The 21,048-nt window shown below is 36.1% G+C and overlaps 1 protein-coding gene across 2 annotated transcripts in view; it reads left to right on the top strand.

Moving 5' to 3' along the window:
* Positions 1 to 21,048, top strand: part of PTPRO (protein tyrosine phosphatase receptor type O) — a gene marked incomplete at both ends in the record, with an annotated part of 218,000 nt that overhangs the window by 127,738 nt on the left and 69,214 nt on the right. For both annotated transcript variants that reach the window (XM_079714874.1, XM_079714873.1), the window contains 5 exons: positions 99 to 257; positions 1,975 to 2,127; positions 3,754 to 4,197; positions 5,977 to 6,138; positions 9,639 to 9,835. In XM_079714874.1, coding sequence (XP_079571000.1) covers positions 99 to 257; positions 1,975 to 2,127; positions 3,754 to 4,197; positions 5,977 to 6,138; positions 9,639 to 9,835 — 1,115 coding nt within the window. The remainder of the gene's footprint in view (positions 1 to 98; positions 258 to 1,974; positions 2,128 to 3,753; positions 4,198 to 5,976; positions 6,139 to 9,638; positions 9,836 to 21,048) is intronic.

Here is a 21,048-nt window from a genome sequence, read left to right as displayed (position 1 = left end):
AAATTCTAATAGGTGTAATCCTTGGCCCTTCCAACTATTGATAATGGCCTTTTACTCTTTTCTTAATTCCCCTTTCTCCATTAACTTTCCTTCTGCAGAACCTCTTCCCGTAACCAGTGTTTCAATATATGACTATAAACCTTCTCCTGAAACAGGAGTCCTGTTCGAAATTCATTATCCAGAAAAATATAACGTTTTCACAAGAGTAAACATAAGCTACTGGGAAGGTAAAGACTTCCGGACAATGCTATATAAAGGTAAGAGGCAAAAGGAAGATGAAAAATGATGACTATTACTTTTACATGATTTTTGCCAAATGGTCTTGCTCTTGCTCTGAAGAGGCCTTATAATTCACTATTTGGTCATAAATGAACTAATAAAAATAGCTACTGATGCGTGAAAATATTGTTATGAGGAGTCTTAGAATGTCTCGTCCTTTAGAGTCATGTGTCATGCGTAAGCATAAGAAAAACTCAAATTGTTGTGACTCACATGTTATTCCTGCCAAATATTATTCCTGCATGTCTGGTGCAGGAAACAAATTCAGACTTAAATTTAGAAGCACCTCACTTAACCATTTCTTTCTGAGTGTGTTAGGGCACTTCTAGAACTGGGAAGCTAGAGAGGTGCCTTTCACAATGTTTCACTTGGAGATGGTCCAAGATTTTTCTCAAACGCAAAAGACAATGCTTTTTAGTTCTTTTGTATATATTTATCTATATGACTAGCTAAATTAGTGCATTAATATACAAAAATTGGTTTCACGATTTTTACTGGCTTGATGGGATCTTGAGAGAGAGGAGAGCCTAGGGGAATTAATAATTTTGAAAGAACTCAACTTTTCAGGGGCAGAGGCAGGTCAAGAGGGAGAGGGAGAGGGCAAGAAGGAGGGATGGCCTTTGGGGACTGAATTGGGGAAACGTAAATATTCTCAGGACCCAGCACCATGATATTTATCTGCAGAGAGTGTAGATGATGGTCTCAAATTTGACTAGTTGTAACTGGAAACTAAGTAGAGGACAGGTACTCAACCACATAGGGCATGATATCCAGAAATATCTCACTTTGACTTGCTGCTTTTACAAACTCCTGAATCTCCCATGGATTTTTTTTAATGAGACATTGTTTAAAATATATGCAGTGAATTTACAGGGTTTTTAAACTTAAAAAATATCAAATAAACATAAAGAGACTCCATAAATTACTGCATTCTTTATTTTGAATGAAAACAGATTATCTGCAAATTAATAATTGCGACCTTATTTGCTTTTTTATTGCATGCAAATATAAGTTCAGAAATAATTGAAAAGTAGTGACTGAAACTTTTGTTGAGCTAAATGCCATGAGTTTAAAAATAAGTTCATTAATATGCTCTCTTTTTAAATTTAATTAATTTAAAATTAATTTTGGTTTTTCATTCAACAAGTGGTAATTTTTGTTTCTCTCATTTCTAACTTGGATTGGATTTTTAATTTTATTATTATTTCCCAAATAAAATTCAAATTTTTTATTTTCAAGCAGGTCCTATCCGCCAAATAACAAACTGTTTTATTTTTTAAATAGGCTATATTCTACAAGTGAGACTAGTGAAAACATTTCTTGTAAAATTATTTTTTCCTAAGTCGTAAATTGGCAAAATACCTTGGGTTTTTATCTTAAAGTAAATGGCTAGCAGAAACTTAATCTCTACAATTTCTATATGTTATCTTCTCCACTTAATACACCAAATGTTCTTATAATAAAATTTTAATTCCAATTGTATCCAATTCTTGCAGAAAAAAGCCTTTCAGTTTGTGTCAAAAAAAATCCAAATTTTCATCTCTAGCCTTATATCAATTTTTTATTACTGACCATGCCAGAAGTTGCAGGAAATATTATTTTATGGATAGTTAGTCATAATTGTTCAGAACTTTCTAGAAGTGTGTGGCATTTAGGAAACTGAAATTTTAATATAATTGTTTTTTTTTTTCTCAGATTCCTTTAAGGGAAAAACAGTATTTAATCACTGGCTGCCAGGAATATGTTATAGTAATATCACCTTTCAGCTGGTATCTGAGGCAACTTTTAATAAAAGCACTCTTGTGGAGTACAGCGGTGTCAGTCATGAACCCAAACAGCACAGAACTGGTAAGTCTTCCAAAGAATCAAATTTAGTGAAAAAATAATTAAATTATATGTTGTTATATATATACTTTCTATCATTCTAAGGAAAATTCTGTTCCAGAGCTAAGAAAGAAAATAAATATGTATTTTAGTAATCTAAAACAAATTTTCTATCAATGTAAAAGGAATTGAGCAAAATATTCAATTTGAAAAATTTTAAATATGTCAATGAAATCATAGATTTCTAATCTTTGAATTAAAAAAATTGTGTGACACTACCAAAAGTTATAATTAAGTAATTTAACTGGATCAAGTGCACAACATTTATTCTATAACCTGACAAAATATTCATATGACAGAATAACAGATGTGAGAGGTTCTACTACAGATTATCAGATTATTAATTTTAGTAGCATCACTAAAATGAAGCACAATCATAGGATGGATGGATGGATGGATAGACAGATGGTAGGTAGACAGAAGAATGTATGGGTAATATAAATATACACATACTAAATGCCCATTGCCAATACCAATATGACTGATATTTTTTCATGCCTAATGTCCTTAAGTATTCAGTAGGAATGCAGGAGACACAATTCATACAAACATTGGGAATGTGTTATAATAGATCACCTCTGAGACCCTGCCATTCTGAAATTCTAAGATGTGTTGACAAATCCGAATTCTCATTAATTAGGCCAAAGCAAAGAAAATATTTCAGCTAAATTTTATTCACCTCACATCAACATCTAAGATTCTACTTGTAGTTTTCATTATTCAAGTAAAGAAACTAATTGAGCATCTTTTACCTGGGAGTTGTTTAAAGTACTGGGAGAGATGAAGACAAAGTCTGGTGAGATGGTTCCCTGTTCTCAAAAATGGTAGAGGTACTACTGGCACTCATACAAGGCAGAATGCAATAATAAATATTATTAAAGAGGTACAAACTTATATAACAGCACAAAGGAGGGAGAGATTAATTTTTATTAGAAGAGGTGAGAGTCGAGCTGCTATTTGCAGGATGCATACAATCTTTTGCAGGTGGACACCATGCAGTGTGCCTTCATAATTTTCTACCACTACAAAAGTATGATTCCATAGTTCATAAACTCATTTTGTATACATAGTTTTTATTTTAGAGAGATGAGGAGTGAAGCCATATTTCCAACATGAATGTTATTGTTTCTGAAGGCAATTCAGTCATTTAACTCTTTTAAGTGCAACTATGTCATAGGGAGTATTTTTATCTTGATAGCTATAAAAACACTATAGTTGCTTTTTTTGGAAGAAAGATCTAGTGACAGAGACTCAGTTTTTAAAAAAGGAGATTGTGATAAGCTGAAAAATATGTATGTAACTCTACTTTGAAAGTGGTTAAATCACCACTTGGACAAACATAGTATCATGAATTAATGTATCAATATTTGAAGTGTGACTGGTGATAAGCTAATGTGTGCACATTGTGTACAAAATCTTAGATGTATGTGTACTTGAAACCACACTTGTTCTTGATGTAAATTATCTATACAGTAAAAGTAAAACTAAACTCTACTTTCTAAATCTGCTTGTATGTTTGACTCATTAATAGATTAAGTATTCATTATAATAGTTAAAAATACTTGAAAATGATAATTCTCTCTCTTACAGTCCCTTATCCTCCTCAAAATATCTCAGTTCGTATAGTAAACTTGAACAAAAACAACTGGGAAGAACAGAGTGGCAGTTTCCCAGAGGAATCGTTCATGAGATCACAAGATACAATGGGAAAAGACAAACTCTTCCATTTTACTGATGACACCCCTGAAATTCCCTCCGGCAACATTTCCTCTGGTTGGCCTGATTTTAACAGCAGTGACTATGAAACGACATCCCAGCCATATTGGTGGGACAGTGCATCTGCGACTCCTGAAAGTGAAGATGAATTTGGCAGTGTTCTTCCCATAGAATATGAAAATAACAATACACTCAGTGAGACTGAGAAAGCAACGACCAGCTCTTTCTCTTTTTTCCCTGTCCAAATGATACTGAGTTGGTTGCCACCAAAACCACCCACTGCATTTGATGGGTTCCATATCCACATGGAAAGAGAAGGTAAAGTAATAGGAAATCAGAGGAAATAAGTAATGGTGCAAAGGAAAGGAAATTGAAACTTTTAAAAATTACATTTAGAAAGAAAGACTGATGGTAGACAGTTAATATCTAAAGAAAGATGGTAAAGAAAAGGAAGAATTTAATGGAGTATCCAATGCAGACGGAAACCAGAAAACAAAAATGAACAGTTTGGGTCAGAATCCGGTTTGGGTAGTTCATACACTGCAAGTACAGGCAACTGTATACATTTCATTACCTGACGTTTCACGTACCCCAGGCAACTGAGGAAACTTTATATTTAGAAAGATTTTGAATTAAGGTTCTAACTGTAACAAATTACAAAATATCCTGGAGAAATATTCTGTTTTCCAGTACACACATTTGTGAAGCATGCAGCAAAACAATCTTGCTGACAACCTGGCTACTTTCCCAAGAGTATCAGACCTGTGTCCTGCTTATCAAGCTACTCTTATTCCCCTTAGCAGGTGCCCCCTGGAACCAGCACCACTCACATTTTCCCAAAGAGAAGCTGGTTGTAGAATAGAAAATACATAGCAACTGGTATTTCCACTCTAGCTACTATATTATATATTGTATTCACTTAGCAACTGAGAGTTATTTCTTATATTTAGCCAACTAATTTATGAAAAGCAGGGCCACAGCATTCAGTAAATTTGGATCATGAATCATATGTGAATTGTTGTTTGGTAGGTTTTCATAGTTATTTGTTGTTTGTGTTGTTTTATGCTTTCCAGTCTAGTAGTCTGGGTAGCAAAAGTTGTCAAGTTGCCAAAATCTGAGGTTAAATTGACAGCCTTATTTATAGGATAAGGTATGCAAATCATGTAGTCTTATATATGACATATTGTTTGCCCCCATTTTATTCAATAGAATGAAATACAAGATCTGTGAATTCCCTATACTAGAGTATAGAGCAATCAACCATACCCAAATATTATATAACATTGAAATCCTTTTTCATCTCCAATTATTTGAGTCAAAATTCTTAACATTTGCCTGAAATTACTTGTATTAAAAAAAGTTCCCTTAATCTGTCTTTTATTTTTCTATTCCTCAATATATTCTATGGAAAATAGGGTCTTATAATTCATAATTTTTTGTAATGCTTATTTCCATGAAGGTTCAATCATGCTTTTATCTGACTGTGGTGTGTTGTGTTACAGTCACCAAGTGATAACAACTTCAAATGAATAAGCAGCAGGAGGTGGACTTTGAAGCAATGCAAAAATCATTTTTACTTTTAAAATTTCTGAAAGCAAACCAATGAAGCAAAAATATTACAAGTGTCAGAAAAATATATCCAGAGGATTATTTCTAAATAGAGATAATTCAATATATTTTAAGACACTTATGGATATTTAATGCTACCACAAATAACTTATACAACATTTGGTACTGTTTTTTTAATCCTTTATATCCAAATGAGAACGTTGATTATTGCTATTTTTTCCTAACATTATACTTCTATTTTGTGTATATAACTGTATTGGTTGACAGTATGTAAGAATGCAGTATATATCCATCCCTAGTTTTGTTGATTTGTGCACCATATTTTATTTGGTTATTTAAAACTATTGTAAAAAATAACTTGAACTCTTAGTCACCTTTTTTAATAGTAATTTTAGAGGTATAATTCAACTTAAGAAAAGGAAGGAGGAAAAATTTTTTAAATACATTTTTTAAAATTAATTGACTTCTATAGCCAAGGCTGTTCCAGATATCAATTCATATATATTCTCTTTTTTATACATGATTTAGAAAACTTTACTGAATATTTGACAATGGACGAAGAGGCACACGAATTTGTTGCAGAACTGAAGGAACCTGGGAAATATAAGTTATCTGTTACAACCTTCAGTTCCTCAGGATCTTGTGAAATTCGAAACAGCCAGTCAGCAAAATCACTCAGTTTTTATATCAGTAAGTACCAAAGAGATTATTTTGCACTTACAGAGGAGCTAGAAAAATGGAACTGGTGAGATTAATGATGCTCAGGCATCAGTTATGCATCAAACCTTAGAGACCCTGAGAATTCTTCAAGATCATGAGAGGCCCGGATCCATGAGATTTTGACAGCAGGAAAATATATGTATGTTTCATAGTAGCAAAACTACCCAGGGATTTAACTTGAGGATATTTTAAAATTATTGTGATAATCGAACATTTATTAAACTGACCTTCCACACTAGTGATAACAAAGTCTCCAAGGACGTGGACACATAGTTTGAGAAAGAGGACTTTTGTTCAAAGCCATAATGAAAATTGATATTGTTGGTCTGTGTGGAAAGTCTCATTAGCGTATTGAGCTTATGGAGCTTGAAAGAAAGAGAGAGATTCAGGTGTAGTGAGACCTAGGTGGTCTCCAAAAGTTAGCACAAGACTAAGCTAGAGCATCATGAATACTCCAATATCAAGTCTTAGGGCATCTTCTACCAATTCCATCAGGGATAATAGCAGAGCAATAACTAGCCTCTAAAAGCTACACACATAGTGTATGTCTGTAATGTTTTTTGCTAATCTGACTATGCTTACCAGAAGTTTAGAGGCCAAAAACCAGTTTCCTAGCTTATCAGGAGTTAAATGTGCCTTTGATCAGCTGAAAGAAGAACCAGAAGGGAATGGATAAAAACTGAGTTCCAAGAAGGAGGATCACCATACTCTATCTCCTCCTTCAAAAGCAAATTACCACCTTTCATCAGAGGATCCTCAAAAAGATGGACAGGGGAAAGAGGAGGAGGGCAGAGATCAATTTACTTAGCAGCTTAAAAATGTTGAAAATATCCCATATAACAATTTTACTTAACAAACCAAAAATGTCACCACTAGTGAAAAGGCTTGAAATATCCACTGAATATGCAGAAAAAATATCTGTGATTGCCTTGCATGTCTTTCAGTTATGGGCAATCTTTGACGTGACATCACTTGAGAATGAGAGCAAAGTTTAGTATCCAGTTCTTCCCATGAGGCTAAATATGTTTCATTAACCCAGAGATTTCTTTGTCTGCCAGCAGAGATCCACTGCAAGTTACAGGAAAACTCCCACAACTCTTCTGGCAATTAGCTCTTCCCTCCTCTGAATTTCTACTGTGTTTCATAGTGCACAAGACAAAATACAGAGCTTATCTGAGTGTGGTATTTTTCTAGATGTATTTTATTTGTGTACATCCTGCTTCTCATACCAAATTACAAAACCCTAGGCTGGGGTTAAACTCTTTGCTTATTTGTTAATTCTGTTGTACATTCGACAAATATTTATTGAACCACTTTCCAGTGTCAAGCACTCTGCCCTGTTCCTAGAGTATCCAGTTGACCAGAGCTGCTGAGAATGTGTCAGAATTGCTCAAACATATGATTATTTCAAAAAGATGCATATTAATGCTCATCTAGGAAAATATAGGGCACTAGAAATTTTGCTATTTCTCTGCCAATAAAAATCTTTTTAGAGCTTCAGATATGATGTTCTGTGGTAATGAGTTATTCAGGTGTACTCTGTATATGCCTTTGATTTTAAAAGGATACTGAATTTGTGTAATTTTGAAGGTTTTACTCAGAGATAAAAATTAAGGTAGAAATTTATATTAGTCTCCCAATAGCCTCATGAAGGGAATATTTCTCTTATCCCCAGTTTTCACTTGAAAAAAAATACTGAGTCACAGAAAGTTTAGCGAATTGGTGTCAGAAGAAGAAATATTCTTCTAGAAATACTCTAGAAATATTTAATAGCAAAGTCCATTTCCATGGAGCCTGCAGTGACCTATTACCTTGGGTTGATTATCGGGTCAGTCCTAATGTAAAGCCATTAAGTGAGTGAATTCGTTTTGCCTCCCCCCACCTTCTCTCTCCATGCCCCCACTACCCCAGTAATCATCATAACAGTAATAACACTTCACATTTAGATAGTTCTCTAACACGTTATAATCTCATTTGATCCCATCGACAGTCCTGTGAAGTAGACTAATCAGAGAGTATCATGATAAGTTATCACAAAGCCCCAACCCAGGAGACAGGAGTTCTAGGTTGGTTCCCAAACATTACTAGCTCCATGACATTGGGCAGTTCATTCACATCTCTGGGCTCCAGTTTCTTCATCAGTAAAACAAGGCATTGAAAATCTAAAGTCCTTTTCAATCCTAACATTCTATGATTTGTCCATTTGACAGATGCAATGACTGAGATTCAGAGAAGTTAAGTCATTTGCCCAAGCTTGCATTGCTAATAATGAGCAAAACTGAGTTTGGGGCCAACTTTCCTATCTCCAGACCTGTGCTTTTCACTCTTTCATAGTGGTCCAGGAAGTTTTGTGCAGGGGTTAAGAACATGGATTTTGGAACCAGACTTCCTGTGCATGAATCCCAGCTCTACTTGTGCTATCTCTGCCTCGGTTTCCTCATCTGAAAGTGAAATCAATCCTAGTACTTATCTCATAGGGTAGTTAAGAAAATTAAAGGATTAAAATATGCAAACACATATAAACTTAAAACAGAGCCTGGCACGCAGCGAGTCCTACAACTCTTTGCCATCATCATTATTATTATCATTTTTATTGTTTTTTCCCTTGCCCAATTAACCATGAACGTGGGACTGCCCTCCCCAACGAGCCGCTTGCTCCTTCCTCTCTCCCGGGCTCAGGAATACAGCTTCCTATGAGGGAACTGAGAAATGTATACTAAGCAAATAAAAGAAGTTGCACATTTGCATTTTAACAGTGCCTTTCGGGAGATAATAATCACCTTAACATTGCTTGGGTCCTCATGATGTGTCAGGCACTGTGCTAATAACCACTTTGGAAATTTAAGAGAACAAAGCTAATGGTGGGCACTTTCAGGGAGATATTTTATAATGAGGAGCCCACCGTGTCCTCAAATTATCAGCCAGGTTTCTGCCAGCTTCTATAATTGAGCCCGTCTGTTGCTTGTTTCTTCTCTAAGGTAGTCACACCCTGCCTCTTTGATCCTGCTGTCACCAAATTTAAAATTTTCACATGACTGTAGTAGAGGCTAATTTGAATCTCAACATAATTATTTCTAGAGACTGAAGATCCTAACAGCAAAGGAATTATGAATACTCATGAAATGCCACACTGCCACACATGCTGTTTGTTAAAAGAGAAGTAAATTCTCTCTGGTGAAGAACTTACCAGAATAATCTCAGAGGCACGTAACAACTGAAGTGGAGCTTCTGTCTCTCAGTAGAACTGGTTTGGTTGCTGCTGCCAGGCTGTTGCTTAGGTCAATGGGGAGGTCACCCAGTGGAGACTGTAGCTAAGCAGAGAATGTAAAGACCTGCCAGCCTGGCTGCCAGTCTTACTTGGAGTATCTCTGTAAGGGCAAAAAGGGAAACAACATGATTTTTAAAACTAGAATCTTGTACCTCAACCAGCTCAGCGTGAAACCTCCCTTGTGCTCTGCTTTGATGTCCAGGCCCTTCAGGAGAGTGGATTGAAGAACTCACTGAGAAGCCCCAGCATGTAAGTGTCCACGTTCTAAGCTCAACCACTGCCTTGATGTCCTGGACTTCTTCCCAAGAAAACTACAACAGCACCATCGTGTCCGTGGTGTCACTCACCTGCCAGAAACAAAAGGAGAGCCAGAGGCTAGAAAAGCAGTACTGTACTCAGGTAAAGGAATGAAAGGGCAGACTGGCTCACTCACTTCCTGCAGCCCAGCCTTGCGGGGGATGCAAGGGGGCCGCCAATGGCAAGAAGCTGTGCTGAGGTCTCCCAGGTGCATCCCCGGCAGTGTTTCCAAGAGTGGGGGAGGAGCTAGGAAATCAATGCCCGAGGCTCTTCAATCGCAGTCGCCTTCCTTTTTCCCTCTTAGAACCGCCATCTTCCTTTTACTTAATTCCTCATTCAAGAGAATATACTGAACATCTACGATGTGCCAGGTACTGGGATAGATGGTGGGAATCTAGACAATTCTTACACGTCTTGCTTTTGCTGAGTTTATAATCTAGTGATAACAAGGGTAAGGGAACCTATAATTACTGCAGAGTATAAAATAAGGCCAAGGCTGAAAGTAAATGATCGAGAGGCCATATGAGCTCGCAGAAAGAAGGGCATGGATAAATATGGATTGGGGCAAGAGGATTTGGAAACTGCTCAGAACTTCCCCCAGGGGAGGAGATAACAAAGCAGAAGGTTTGGGGGAGGTTTTGTTTGCTTGTTTTATTTTTTTTCCCATTGTTTCTTGTTATTTTAACTGTAAAATAAGGCATGCTCACTGAAAAAATAATTCAGAAATTTAAAGTACATAAAGTGAAAAACTACCCCCTCACTAATCATAACTGAAGAGTTTTGAAGGATAAATAGGCGTTAGCTGAGCACAAGGGAGTGGGAGGGGCAAGTGGAAACACATGGGAATCAGTAGGTCTGGGCGTGGCTATGGAATGAACACCACGCCCAATCATCAGTCCTGAATGAAACCACCAGCCTGGGCCCCAGAGCAGACTTTGCTCTCAGATGCCCTAAATACCCACAGGAATCATGGAGCCCTGGATTTATTTTTTTCATAGGATCAAAGGTACTGATTCTTGGTGTCTTACAAACACAGTATTTTCTTGCCTAAAGGAAAAAAATTAAATTTTCAATATGTGTGGAGTACACTGGAAATATAATATGCAGTCAAAAAAGATGTTTGCTGTGTGAAAGCTATTTAGAGTGTTTCCATTTATCCCATGAAAATTAGGCATTTAGTGTAATTCAAAGAGTGAAAAATTTTTAATTAATAAGATGAATTCAGGAATCACAGCCTTTGGAGCTGTTGAAAGCCTTAGAGTGCTGAGATAAGCCCAACTTGAAGATGAAGCTATCTCTCAGCTTGAATTAATGAGTAAATATGCTAAACAGTTTAACTAGTAATCACAGCTCACTGAGAAGCTTATTAGCTTCCTTCCCTGAGGGTATGAAGTATGACTGACTCTGCATTAATAGAAAATGTGTCTGCAGGACATGACCTAGAACTTGACTGCTCTCAGGTGTGGTTCTTCTTGTCCCACCTAATGTGTAAGTTACATATCTTAACATAGAAACCAAAGGCTAAAAGTATAAATAGACATTGTAAATTATAAATGAACCAGAAAAGGCTGGTCTAAGTACACTTTGACAATGGCTTCTTGAAATGTAGACATGAAACTGTTAAGGATTATAGGCAAGGAGGCCAGTATGTGAAGTGGAGGGTGGGAACTAGACCACTGTGCTAGGTGTTATCTCAATTACTGCAAGAAGACTGTGTTATTATTACATCATTATCATTACACACACACGCACACACACACACAAACACACATTTTCAAAGAAGGAAACATCAGTGCAAAAGTCTCAAAAATTGGCCTAGATTCATGTACCCATTAATCAAAGGAATCCAGAAGACATTCTCTCCAGGATTGGTCTGACTTAGGTTATTTCTTGAAGCAAGCATTATCCAGAAAGAAAAAAATAATAACATTTCTTTAGTTCTATAGTCAATGGTACGGTGCTATGTTAAACAGAAAATTCAAAACACAGCTCAAAAATGAGTGATTCCAAAGCCAAACACAGATGAATAATTAATCACAATGTTTCACTCTCTTATACTTTCATTCTCCTTACTTCTTCTCTACCATCATCTCATCACCTGTACCATAGGATCATTGCTGTACCGATTACCTAGATCATTCATGAGATTCGCCACTATTGCCCCTGCTCTGCCCCACAGCTTGATTGATTTCTGTGTTCTATAGCGGGTCCTGTGTGAGATGCTAGAAATAAGAACAAATTTGATTTGAGCCTTGACTTCATGAAGCTTAGAGTCTGGCCTTGCATGTAGGTACATTGGTACCCCTTAATTTGAATTTGTCCTCATTATGTATATGTTCTTCCTGTCTGGTTTTTTTGTTTTGTGTGTGAGTTTATAAGCAAGTGTTCGTGGAAAAGGGAGTTTTGTGATGTAACCCTTCTAACAACCATTGTAGTGCTATTCATTAATAAACCTATGTTGATATGTTAAACATAAAGCCAGTGCTCAGTTTTACATGAAGGACCCAGTCAACTCTTTGAAGTAAGTGTGCTTCTGGCATTTTCTCCAAAGACTCACACACAGTCGTGAATTTCAGAATTAAGAAGCATCATGTAATATATGGATGCACGTTTATTTTTATATGTGATCTGCTTGGTCCATAAAAGTTTGGTGACAATTTATAGGAATGTATAACTAAGTGACTAAATCAGAAAGAAAGACCAATCGATCTATTAGCTTTACAAAAGAGGAAATGATAGAGCTAAGAGGCCGAATATTTAAAAGACCTGCCCAAAGTCACACAACTGATGAGTATCAGAGCTGAGACCCCAGCTCAACTGATCTGACTTCCAGGCGAGTGTTGTTTCTGGCGGATTGCAGGTGATACACTAGGGGAAGGTCACCCTTACCGCTCCTCTTGATAGAGTCAAGAGTACTGAATAAAAGCATAGACTCTAGAATTAAACAGACTTGGGTTTCAGACCTGATTTGAACAGCTTCCAGCTCTGAGTCCCTTTCTTTATAAATCTTAGCGTCTTAATCTGTAATGTAAGGAGAAGCATATCCAACCTCATAGAGTTGTAACAAAGATAAAAGGACTTGATGCTTAATGCAATGTCTGGAACATAGTAATGTGCACAAGATTGTTAACTTTTATTATTATGCAGACCTAACTGGATACTTTTTGTATCAAGGCAAGAAGATAAAGAGGTTCTAGAGGTTCTCTGTAGAAAGCAGAGTAACTGTAATAAATGTACAGAAAGGGCTAATGGAAAGAGGATCACCTAATATAGAAATAAGACCATTTCAGCCTGAAAGGAACTCTCACCATCATCTAGTTTAACCTCATTATTTCACAGTCTATCAAATATTTCCTATGTTCTGTGGTACAACTTTCCTTCTATTTATTTAACTGAGGAGGGATAGGACTGGTGCCTAGCTGTAGGTATATTAGGCTGAACCAAATTCTCTGGAATGGAGACTAAGCCAGTCAGAAATGAGAGAGAGAAAATATTGGATTGCAAAGATGGGGTGAAAATTAGGGGAGGAGTGTGGAGTAATCTTCTAGAGATTAAAGCACATGTTATTTAGTAAGTAGCATACAGGAGCCTTTCCCCTGCCCACCTCCAGTCCACCCCTAAATAAGTCCAGGATAAACAAAAAGGTATGAAAGAATAGGAGTGATATAGGTGGCTCAGCAAATATTCAAAAGTTAGGGGGAAATTAGTTTATAATTTGTCACCAAGGTCATGCGCAATATCATTTGCCTTCTCATTTTTTTTAGTAGTGTAATATATATATACATTGTTGATTCTTATTTTTTTAAAGGCAGTGTAATTATCCTAAGATGAATTTATTATGAGAGTATATTTAAGTCGTTATAATTCCAGGAAGTCATTTGAATAATTAAAATCAACAACTGCCTAAAATATTATCAAACCAAAGAAACTTTAACCTCACCCTGAAACAATCTACACTCTGTGTTATTCTAAATATTCTAAATGAGTGATTAATGAGCAAGGTTCGATTTGCAGGTATGTTCACATGTCTACAATGTTTGTGAAGTTTAAAAGAAAAGTTTGAGGCAATGTCAATAATATAATACTTTTTGGTTCAATATCATATTATTTATGTATGTATGTATCAAGGAGGGCCTAGAAGATTGCCTGCCAAAAAGTGGGAAATGGTGAGAGGAGGGCAGAAAGACTTCCAAAATTGACTTCATTTGCTCTTCTCTGGTGTGAGCAATTTTTACAATGATCATTACTAGTTTTATTACTTAAAAATACATGCTAAAGAAATAAAACAGTACTGCTGGCTCTGCAAAACATCTGTGTTCTTATGCGTAGTTTGTCTCTTCAGGAAGTGCTCTATTAGATGAGATGTCAGACTTTGTTTAGATGGCTTCCAGGAGAATCAAAATTCTAAAACATGGGCAAGAAATACTGACATGAGTGTAAATAGGAAAGAAAAGGTGGAAATGCTCATTTATTAACTCAGTTTAATCTTATTTTGATCAAGTTATTGGAAGAGAAATTTTGGTGTGCTGTTTCCTTACTTACATGTAGAACAAGTTGTACCAGTTCAAATTATACAATTTCTACTGTGTAGAATTATTGTTTAGTATTGGAAAAGTTTAACATTTATATCATATAACCAAAACTATGTTTATTCTTAAAATCATGATGAGACACAAAAAACTTACAGCATAGGTAAGTTGTCAAAAATATTCTTCTTCATTGATTCATGCTCCTTTCTGTAGCAATTTTACAATTTTAGGTACTCTGGATGCCAAAAAGTTAATGAGTAATAAGAGTTAACTTTATTGATACTCTAGTTTAAGGATCCTAACACTCTACTAGGTATATTACCTATAGTTTATCAATGAGGAAGTCAAGGTAAGAATTATAAAGAAATTAAAAATTACAAATAAATTCCCATGCTTACAAGGTGTGGAGTCAGGATTTGATCTCAGGCAGTCTAATAGAGAACCTGTGTTGGTTCAACTAAGCAAAATGATCTAAAATATCAGAGGGACTAAAGGGCAAAGCAGCGCATTTCTTTTCTTTCTTTTTTTTTTTTTTACATCTTTATTGGAGTATAATTGCTTTACAATGGTGTGTTAGTTTCTGCTTTATAACAAAATGAATCAGTTATATATATACATATGTTCCCATATCTCTTCCCTCTTGCACCTCCCTCCCACCCTCCCTATCCCACCCCTCTAGGTGGTCACGAAGCACTGAGCTGATCTCCCTGTGGCTATGCAGCTGCTTCCCACTAGCTATCTATTTTACGTTTGGTAGTATATATATGTCCATGCCACTCTCTCACTTTGTCACAGCTTACCCTTCCCCCTCCCCATATCCTTAAGTCCATTCTCTAGTAGGTCTGTGTCTTTATTCCTGTCTTAACCCTAGGTTCTACATGACATTTTTTTCATAAATTCCATATATATGTGTTAGCATACGGTATTTGTCTTTCTCTTTCTGATTTCGCTCTGTATGACAGACTCTAGGTCCATCCACCTCATTACAAATAGCTCAATTTCGTTTCTTTTTATGGCTGAGTAATATTCCATTGTATATATGAGCAGCACATTGCTTAACCTATTAGTTAAACATCAATTCTTATGCATGCCAATATTCAATATTAATAAATACATTTTACTCATCTGTCTGTTCACACTACTTTTCTCTATATGGTAGTTTTTCCATAGCTAGGAGATTTTTTTTTTAAGGAACAGGAGAAGAGCTCATGTAAATGAGAGATGTTCTCTACAACATTATTTTATTGGGTCACAGTAGCCTTGCAAAGTGCTAACTGCTGTTACCTTTTTTTATTGAGGTATAATAGATTCACAATATTATATTAGTTTCAGCTATATAGCATAGTGATTCAATTTTTTTAACATTTTTATTGGGGTATAATTGCTTTACAATGATGTGTTAGTTTCTGCTTTATAACAAAGTTAATCAGCTATACATATACATATATCCCTATATCTCCTCTCTCTTGCATCTCCCTCCCAACCTCCCTATCCCACCCCTTTAGGTGGTCACAAAGCACAAAACTGATCTCCCTGTGCTATGCAGCTGCTTCCCACTAGCTATCTATTTTATATTCAGTAGTATATATAAGTCCATGCCACTCTCTCACTTCGTCCCAGTTTACACTTCCCCCTCCCCATGTCCTCAAGTCCATTCTCTACGTTGGCATCTTTATTCCTGTCCTGCCCCTCGGTTCTTTAGAACAATTTTTTTTTTTTTTAAGATTCCATATATATGTGTTAGCATAGGGTATTTGTTTTTCTCTTTCTGACTTACTTCACTCTGTATGACAGACTCTAGGTCCACCCACCTCACTACAAATAACTCAATTTCATTTCTTTTTATGGCTGAGTAATATTCCATGGTATATATGTGCCACATCTTCTTTAGCCATTCATCTATTGATGGACACTTAGGTTGCTCCCATGTCCTGGCTATTGTAAATACAGCTGCAATGAACATTGTGATACATGACTCTTTTTAAATTATGGTTTTCTCAGGGTATATGCCCAGTAGTGGGATTGCTGGGTCATATGGTAGCTCTATTTTTCATTTTTTAAGGAAGCTACATACTGTTCCCCATAGTGGCTGTACCAATTTACATTCCCACCAGCAGTGCAAGAGGGTTCCCTTTTCTCCACGCCCTCTCCAGCATTTATTGTTTGTAGATTTTTTGATGATAGTCATTATCACCAGTGTGAGGTGATACCTCATTGTAGTTTTGATTTGCATTTCTCTAATGATTAGTGATGTTAAGCATCCTTTCATGTGTTTGTTGGCAATCTGTATATCTTCTTTGGAGAAATGTCTATTTAGGTCTCCTGCCCATTTTTGGTTTGGGTTGTTTGTTTTTGTGATATTGAGCTGCATGAGCTGCTTGTAAATTTTGGAGATTAATCCTTTGTCAGTTGCTTTGTTTGGAAATATTTTCTCCCATTCTGAGGGTTGTCTTTTCATCTTTTTTATGGTTTCCTTTGCTCTGCAAAAGCTTTGAAGTTTCATTAGGTCCCATTTGTTTATTTTTGTGTTTTATTTCCATTTATCTAGGAGGTGGGTCAAAAAAGATCATGCTGTGATTTATGTCATAGAGTGTTCTGCCTATGTTTTCCTCTAAGAGTTTTATAGTGTCTGGCCTTACATTTAGGTCTTCAATCCATTTTGAGTTTATTTTTGTGTATGGTATTAGGGAGTGTTTAATTTCCTTCTTTTATTCCAGTTTTCCCAGTACCAATTATTGAAGAGGCTGTCTTTTCTCCATTGTATACTCTTGCCTCCTTTATCAAAGACAAGGTGACCATATGTGTGTGGGTTTATCTCTGGGCTTTCTATCCTGTTCCATTGATCTATATTTCTGTTTTTTTGCCAGTACCATACTGTCTTGATTATTGTAGCTTTGTAGTATAGTCTGAAGTCAGGGAGCCTGATTCCTCCAGCTCCATTTTTGTTTCTCAAGATTGTTTTGGCTATTCGGGGTCTTTTGTGTTTCCATACAAATTGTGTAATTTTTTGTTCCAGTTCTGTGAAAAATGCCATTGGTAGTTTGATAGGGATTGCATTGAATCTGTAGATTGCTTTAGGCAGTACAGTTATTTTCACAATGTTGATTCTTCTAATCCAAGAACATAGTATATCTCACCATTTGTTTCTATCATCTTTAATTTCTTTCATCAGTGTCTTATAGTTTTCTGCATACAGAAGGTCTTTTGTTTCCTTAGGTAGGTTTATTCCTAAGTATTTTATTCTTTTCGTTGTAATGGTAAATGGGAATGCTTCCTTAATTTCTCTTTCAGATTTTTCATCATTAGTGTATAGGAATGCAAGAGATTTCTGTGCATTAATTTTGTATCCTGCTACTCTGCCAGATTCATTGATTAGCTCTAGTAGTTTTCTGGTAGCATAATTAGGATTCTCTATGTATTATATCATGTCATCTGCAAACAGTGACAGTTTTATTTCTACTTTTCCAATTTGGATTCCTTTATTTCTTTTTCTTCTCTGATTGCTGTAGCTAAAACTTCCTAAACTATCTTGAATAATAGTGGTGAGAGTGGGCAACCTTGTCTTGTTCCTGATCTTAGTGGAAATGGTTTCAGTTTTTCACCATTGAGAATGATGTTGGCTGTGGGTTTGTCATATATGGTCTTTATTATGTTGAGGTAGGTTCCCTCTATGCCTACTTTCTGGAGAGTTTTTATCATAAATGGGTGTTGAAATTTGACAAAAGCTTCTTCTACATCTATTGAGATTATCATATGGTTTTTATCCTTCAATCTGTTAATATGGTGTATCACATTGATTGATTTGCACATAATGAAGAATCCTTGTATTCCTGGGATAAACTCCAGTTGAACATGGTGTATGATCTGTTTATGGGCTGTTGGATTCTGTTTACTAGTATTTTGTTGAAGACTTTTGCATCTATGTTCATCAGAGATATTGGCCTGTAGTTTTCTTTTTTTGTGACATCTTTGTCTGGTTTTGGTATCAGGGTGATGGTGGCCTCGTAGAATGAGTTTGGGAGTGTTCCTCCCTCTGCTATATTTTGGAAGAGTTTGAGAAGGATAGGTGTTAGCTCTTCTCTAAATGTTTGATAGAATCGCCTGTGAAGCCATCTGGTCCTGGGATTTTGTTTGTTGGAAGATTTTAAATCACAGTTTCAATTTCATTGCTTGTGATTTTTCTGTTTATATTTTCTATTTCTTCCTGGTTCAGTCTTGGAAGGTTGTGCTTTTCTATGAATTTGTCCATTTCTTCCAGGTTGTCCATTTTATTGGCATATAGTAACTTGTAGTAATCTCTCATGATCCTTTGTAATTCTGCAGTGTCAGTTGTTAATTCTCCTTTTGCATTTCTTATTCTGTTGATTTGAGTCTTCTCCCTTTTTTCTTGATGAGTCTGGCTAATGGTTTGTCAGTTTTGCTTATCCTCTCAAAGAACCAGCTTTCAGTTTTATTGATCTTTGCTATTGTTTATTTCATTTCCTTTACATTTATTTCTGATCTGATCTTTATGATTTCTTTCCTTCTGCTAACTTTGGGGGTTTTTTTGTTCTTATTTCTCTAATTGCTTTAGGTGTAAGTTTAGGTTGTTTATTTGAGATGTTTCTTGTTTCTTGAGGTAGGATTGTATTGCTATAAACTTCCCTCTTAGAACTGCTTTTGCTGCTTCCCATAGGTTTTGGGTCATTGTGTTTTCATTGTCATCTGTTTCTAGGTATTTTTTTTTATTTCTTCAGTGATCTCTTGGTTATTTAGTAGTGTATTGTTTAGCCTCCATGTTTGTATTTTTTACAGTTTGTTTCCTGTAACACAACCATAGTGTTGTGGTCAGAAAAGATACTTGATACGATTTCAATTGTCTTAAATTTACCAAAGCTTGATTTGTGGCCCAAGATATGGCCTATCTTGGAGAATGTTCCATGAGCACTTGACAAGAAAGTGTGTTCTGTTGTTTTTGGATGGAATGTCCTATAAATATCAATTAAGTCCACCTTTTTTAATGTGTCATTTAAAGGTTGTGTTTCCTTATTTACTTTCATTTTGGATGATCTGTCCATTGGTGAAAGTGGGGTGTTAAAGTCCCTTACTATGATTGTCTTACTGTCGATTGCCCCTATTATGGCTGTTAACATTTGCCTTATGTATTGAGGTGCTCCTGTGTTGGGTGCATAAATATTTACAATTGTTATATCTTCTTCTTGGATTTATCCCATGATCATTATGTGGTGTGCTTCTTTGTTTCTTGTAATAGCCTTTATTTTAAAGTCTATTTTGTCTGATATGAGAATTGCCACTCCAGTTTTCTTTTGATTCCCATTTGCACAGAATATCTTTTTCCATCCCCTTACTTTCAGTCTGTATGTGTCCCTAGGTCTGAAGAGGGTGTCTTGTAGACAGCGTATGTACGGGTCTTGTTTTTGTGTCCATTCATCCAGTCTATGTCTTTTGGTTGGAGCTTTTAATCCATTTACATTTAAGGTAATTATCGATATGTATGTTCCTATTTCTATTTTCTTAATTGTTTTGTTTGTTATTGTAGGTCTTTTTCTTCTCTTGTGTTTCCTGCCTAGAGAAGTTCCTTTAGCATTTGTTGTAAAGCTGGTTTGGTGGTGCTGAATTCTCTTAACTTTTGCATATTTGTAAAGATTTTTAATTTCTCTGTCAAATCTGAATGAGATCCTTGCTGGGTAGAGTAATCTTAGTTGTAGGTTTTTCTCTTTCATCACTTTAAATATGTCCTGCGACTCCCTTCTGGCTTGCAGAGTTTCTCCTGAAAAATCAGTTGTTAACCCTATGGGGGTTCCCTTGTATGCTATTTGTTGCTTTTCCCTTGCTGCTTTCAATATTTTTTCTTTGTTTTTAATTTTTGATAGTTTGATTCATATGTGTCTCAGCGTTTCTCTTTGGGTTTATCCTGTATGGTACTCTCTGTGCTTCCTGGACTTGATTGACTATTTCCTTTCCCATATTAGAGAAGTTTTCCACTATAATCTATTCAAATATTTTCTAACACTGTTTCTTTTTCTCTTCTTCTTCTGGGACCCTTATAATTCAAATGTTAGTGTGTTTAATGTTGTCCCAGAGGTCTCTCTGACTGTCCTCAATTCCTTTCATTCTTTTTTCTTTATTCTGCTCCCTGGCAGTTATTTCCACCATTTTTTCTTCCAGCTCACTTATCTGTTCTTCTGCCTCAGTTATTTTGTTATTGATTCCTTCTAGAGTATTTTTTTTGTGTGTGTGTGGTACGTGGGCCTCTCACTATTGTGGCCTCTCCAGTTGGGGAGCACAGGCTCTGGATGCACAGGCTCAGCGGCCATGGCTCACGGGCCCAGCCGCTCCGCGGCATGTGGGATCTTCCCGGACCGGGGCACGAACCCATGTCCCCTGCATTGGCAGGCGGACTCTCAACTACTGCACCACCAGGGAAGCTCCTAGAGTATTTTTAATATCAGTAATTTTGTCATTCATCACTGTTTATTTGCTCTTTAGTTCTTCTATATCCTTTTTAAATGTTTCTTGTATTTTCTCCATTCTGTTTCTGAGATTTTGGATCATCTTTACTATCATTACTCTGAATTCTTTTTCAGGTAGCTACCTATTTCATCTTTTTTTTTTTTAATGTGTGGTACTATATTCCTGTCTTACTGGTCGTTTGGCTTGAGATGTCCAGCACTGGAGTTTGCAGGCATTTGGATAGAGCTGGGTCTTGGTGCTGAGATGAAGACCTCCAGGAGTTCTCACTCCGATTGATATTCCCTGGGCTCTGAGGTTCTCCTTTTGGTCCAG

This window comes from Hyperoodon ampullatus, assembly GCF_949752795.1.
Source record: "Hyperoodon ampullatus genome assembly, chromosome: 11".
Lineage (NCBI taxonomy): Eukaryota > Metazoa > Chordata > Mammalia > Artiodactyla > Ziphiidae > Hyperoodon > Hyperoodon ampullatus.
This window is presented reverse-complemented; position numbering and strand designations above follow the sequence as displayed.